Source organism: Emiliania huxleyi (assembly GCF_000372725.1).
Source record: "Emiliania huxleyi CCMP1516 unplaced genomic scaffold EMIHUscaffold_293, whole genome shotgun sequence".
NCBI classification, from domain to species: domain Eukaryota; phylum Haptophyta; order Isochrysidales; family Noelaerhabdaceae; genus Emiliania; species Emiliania huxleyi.
Window position 1 is genome coordinate 119352 of NW_005199828.1, and position 2318 is coordinate 121669.

The 2318-nt window shown below is 72.0% G+C and overlaps 1 protein-coding gene across 1 annotated transcript in view; it reads right to left on the bottom strand.

Annotated features, from left to right (window-relative positions):
* The window catches only part of EMIHUDRAFT_458027 (hypothetical protein), a 2820-nt gene extending 502 nt beyond the window's left edge, over nt 1-2318 (bottom strand). Inside the window, exons 1-7 of the mRNA XM_005775801.1 lie at nt 2114-2318; nt 1700-2008; nt 1400-1609; nt 1159-1219; nt 725-834; nt 364-561; nt 1-218 (exon numbers count right to left, since the gene is read on the bottom strand). The exon at nt 1-218 is cut by the window's left edge and continues 502 nt beyond it. Of these exons, the coding sequence (XP_005775858.1) occupies nt 1-218; nt 364-561; nt 725-834; nt 1159-1219; nt 1400-1609; nt 1700-2008; nt 2114-2287 (1280 nt within the window). The 5' untranslated portion in view covers nt 2288-2318. The remainder of the gene's footprint in view (nt 219-363; nt 562-724; nt 835-1158; nt 1220-1399; nt 1610-1699; nt 2009-2113) is intronic.

Below are 2318 nucleotides of genomic sequence, written 5' to 3' on the forward strand. Positions count from 1 at the left end.
GTCTCACGCAGCTCCGCCGACGCCGCGCGCTGCCCCGCCGTCGGCGCGTGGGCGAGGGAGTGTCGAGCCAGCTCCTCGTCCTCGTCGGTCGGTGTCGCCTCGCCCAGAGGCAGGACAGGCACCACGAGCGGGGGCGGGGCGCCCTCGCCCTCGCCCTCGTCCTCCGTCTCGTCGTCGTCGATGGCGACCTGCGACCCCGCGCCGCAGCTCTGCCCGCCCTGCTGGGCGGCCTGGCTCGCCTAATAGCCGAGATGAGCCGAGATGAGCCGAGATGGGCCGAGATGGGCCGCCGTGAAGCCTCATCTCGGCTGCGTCTCGGCTGTATCTCGCCTGGCTCGCCTGCCGGCTCCCGCTCTGGCTGACGCTCTGGTCGCGGCTCCGCGGCGAGAGCGAGGCCACGCTGGCTTGGCCGGCGGGATCGCCCTGCCGAGGAGGCAAGCCCACGTCCATGCCCTCGACCGCCTCAGCCGTGTGCACCACGGTGGTCGCGTAGTCGCAGCTGCCGTCGCCGCACGCCTCGGAGATGCGCCGGAGGAGCTCGAGCCCTGCCCTCATCTCCGCCTAGGGAGAGATGGGGAGAGATGGGGAGGTGCGCCGGAGGAGGGCGAGTCCTGCCATCGTCTCCGCCTAGAAGGTTCCAAGAAGGTTCCTAGAAGGTTCCTCCCCCTCGGCCCTGCTGCGTCTGGCCCGCCGTCTCGATGACGGCCATCGGCGGGTGCAGCACCGCCGGCGAGCAGAGCAGCACGCACTTCTTCTTCGCGCGCGAGACGGCCACGTTGAGCCGCTCGCGCGAGTAGGCGAAGCCGAGCTCGTTACGTTCGTCGAGGTCGAGGCCTAACAAGGTACAGAAAAAAGAAATCCGCGCGCGGCGGTGTTGTGCCGTTGAGGGTGGGGGCGGCGGCGGGGGCGGCGGCGAGGGTGGCGGCGGAGAGGGTGGCGGTGGGGACGGCGGTGGCGGCGAGGGTGGCGGCGGAGATGGTGGAGGCGGCGAGGGCGGGGGCGGCGAGGGCGGCGGTGGGCTGGGCGGCGTTGGCGACGGCGGCGGAGGGCAGCGTGCGGGAGGACACGGGGCAACGAATACACTGGATTCCGCGGAGTCCGCCGGACGCTGGAATGCACATGGGTCTATACCCCCCCTCTCTCTGCGCATATCCAGACCCGCGTAGCACGCCACCACGAGGTCGCGCTCCTGGCCCTGCATCTTCTCGACCGTCGCGACCTGTTCACAGCAGTGGGGTGTGAAGAGACGCTGTTCACACCTCCTCGTGCATCTTCTCGACCGTCGCGACCTGTTCACAGCAGTGGGGTGTGAAGAGACGCTGTTCACACCTCCTCGTGCATCTTCTCGACCGTCGCGACCTGTTCACAGCAGTGGGGTGTGAAGAGACGCTGTTCACACCTCCTCGTGCACCTTCTCGACCGTCGCGACCTCAACGTGCTGCAACGGGATCTGCCTCTCCTCGATCGCACGCAAGACGGCCACGCGCTGCACGTGGTGCGGCGTCACGACAAACACGCTCTCGTCGAGCCGGCCGTCAGCGGCCGCGCGACCCCAGGTCGGCCGCGCGCCTCGCAGGTACTGCCAGACGATCTCCGCCACCAGCGCCGCCTCCGCCGAACGCGCCGCCTCCGCCTCGTCCGCGGGCGGCTCGCCCGCGGCGGCGGACGGCCCGCCGCCCGCCGGCGCGCGCAGCTCCACCATGACAAAAGCGTGTGCGGTCCGGAGGACGCCCGCAGCACACCCGGCGGAGTGGCCGCAGTCGAGCCGCAGCCGCAGCGGCGGCACTCCTCCCGCAACGCCATCGGCGCGCCACCGCTTGCTGCACGGGCAGCCGCGGCGGTGGCACTCGGTGTACTCGGCGTACCCGAGCACCTCGCGCGCAAGGCGTGCCAGCTGGTCGCACATGCGGTGGTTCTCCTGCAGCGAGCTCACCAGGCCCCGCTGCAGCTCGGCGCGGGCCAGCTCGACCGGCCCTCCGCCGCCGACGGGCGCCGCCGCGTAGGTGCCCTCCGCGGCGGCGGGGCCGAGGATGAAGAACTCGCCGCCGCGCCGCGCCACGCGGTCGCCGCGGCGCAGCGGCGCGAGCGCGCGCCCCGCCAGCCACCGGAGCACCGAGGCGTGCACGGGCGGCAGCCCGTCCGCAGCCTCGGGGTACTGCTCGGCCAGGAGTGGGCCCATCTGCTTTGTGTCGCCGACAACCATGAGCCGGCCGGGAGGGCGGCCGGGCACAGGCGGGCGGAGGTCCTGCAGGAGGGGGAGCGACATGCTCAGATGCGTCAGCAGCATCTGCGACGCCTCGTCGACGAGCAAGAAGTCG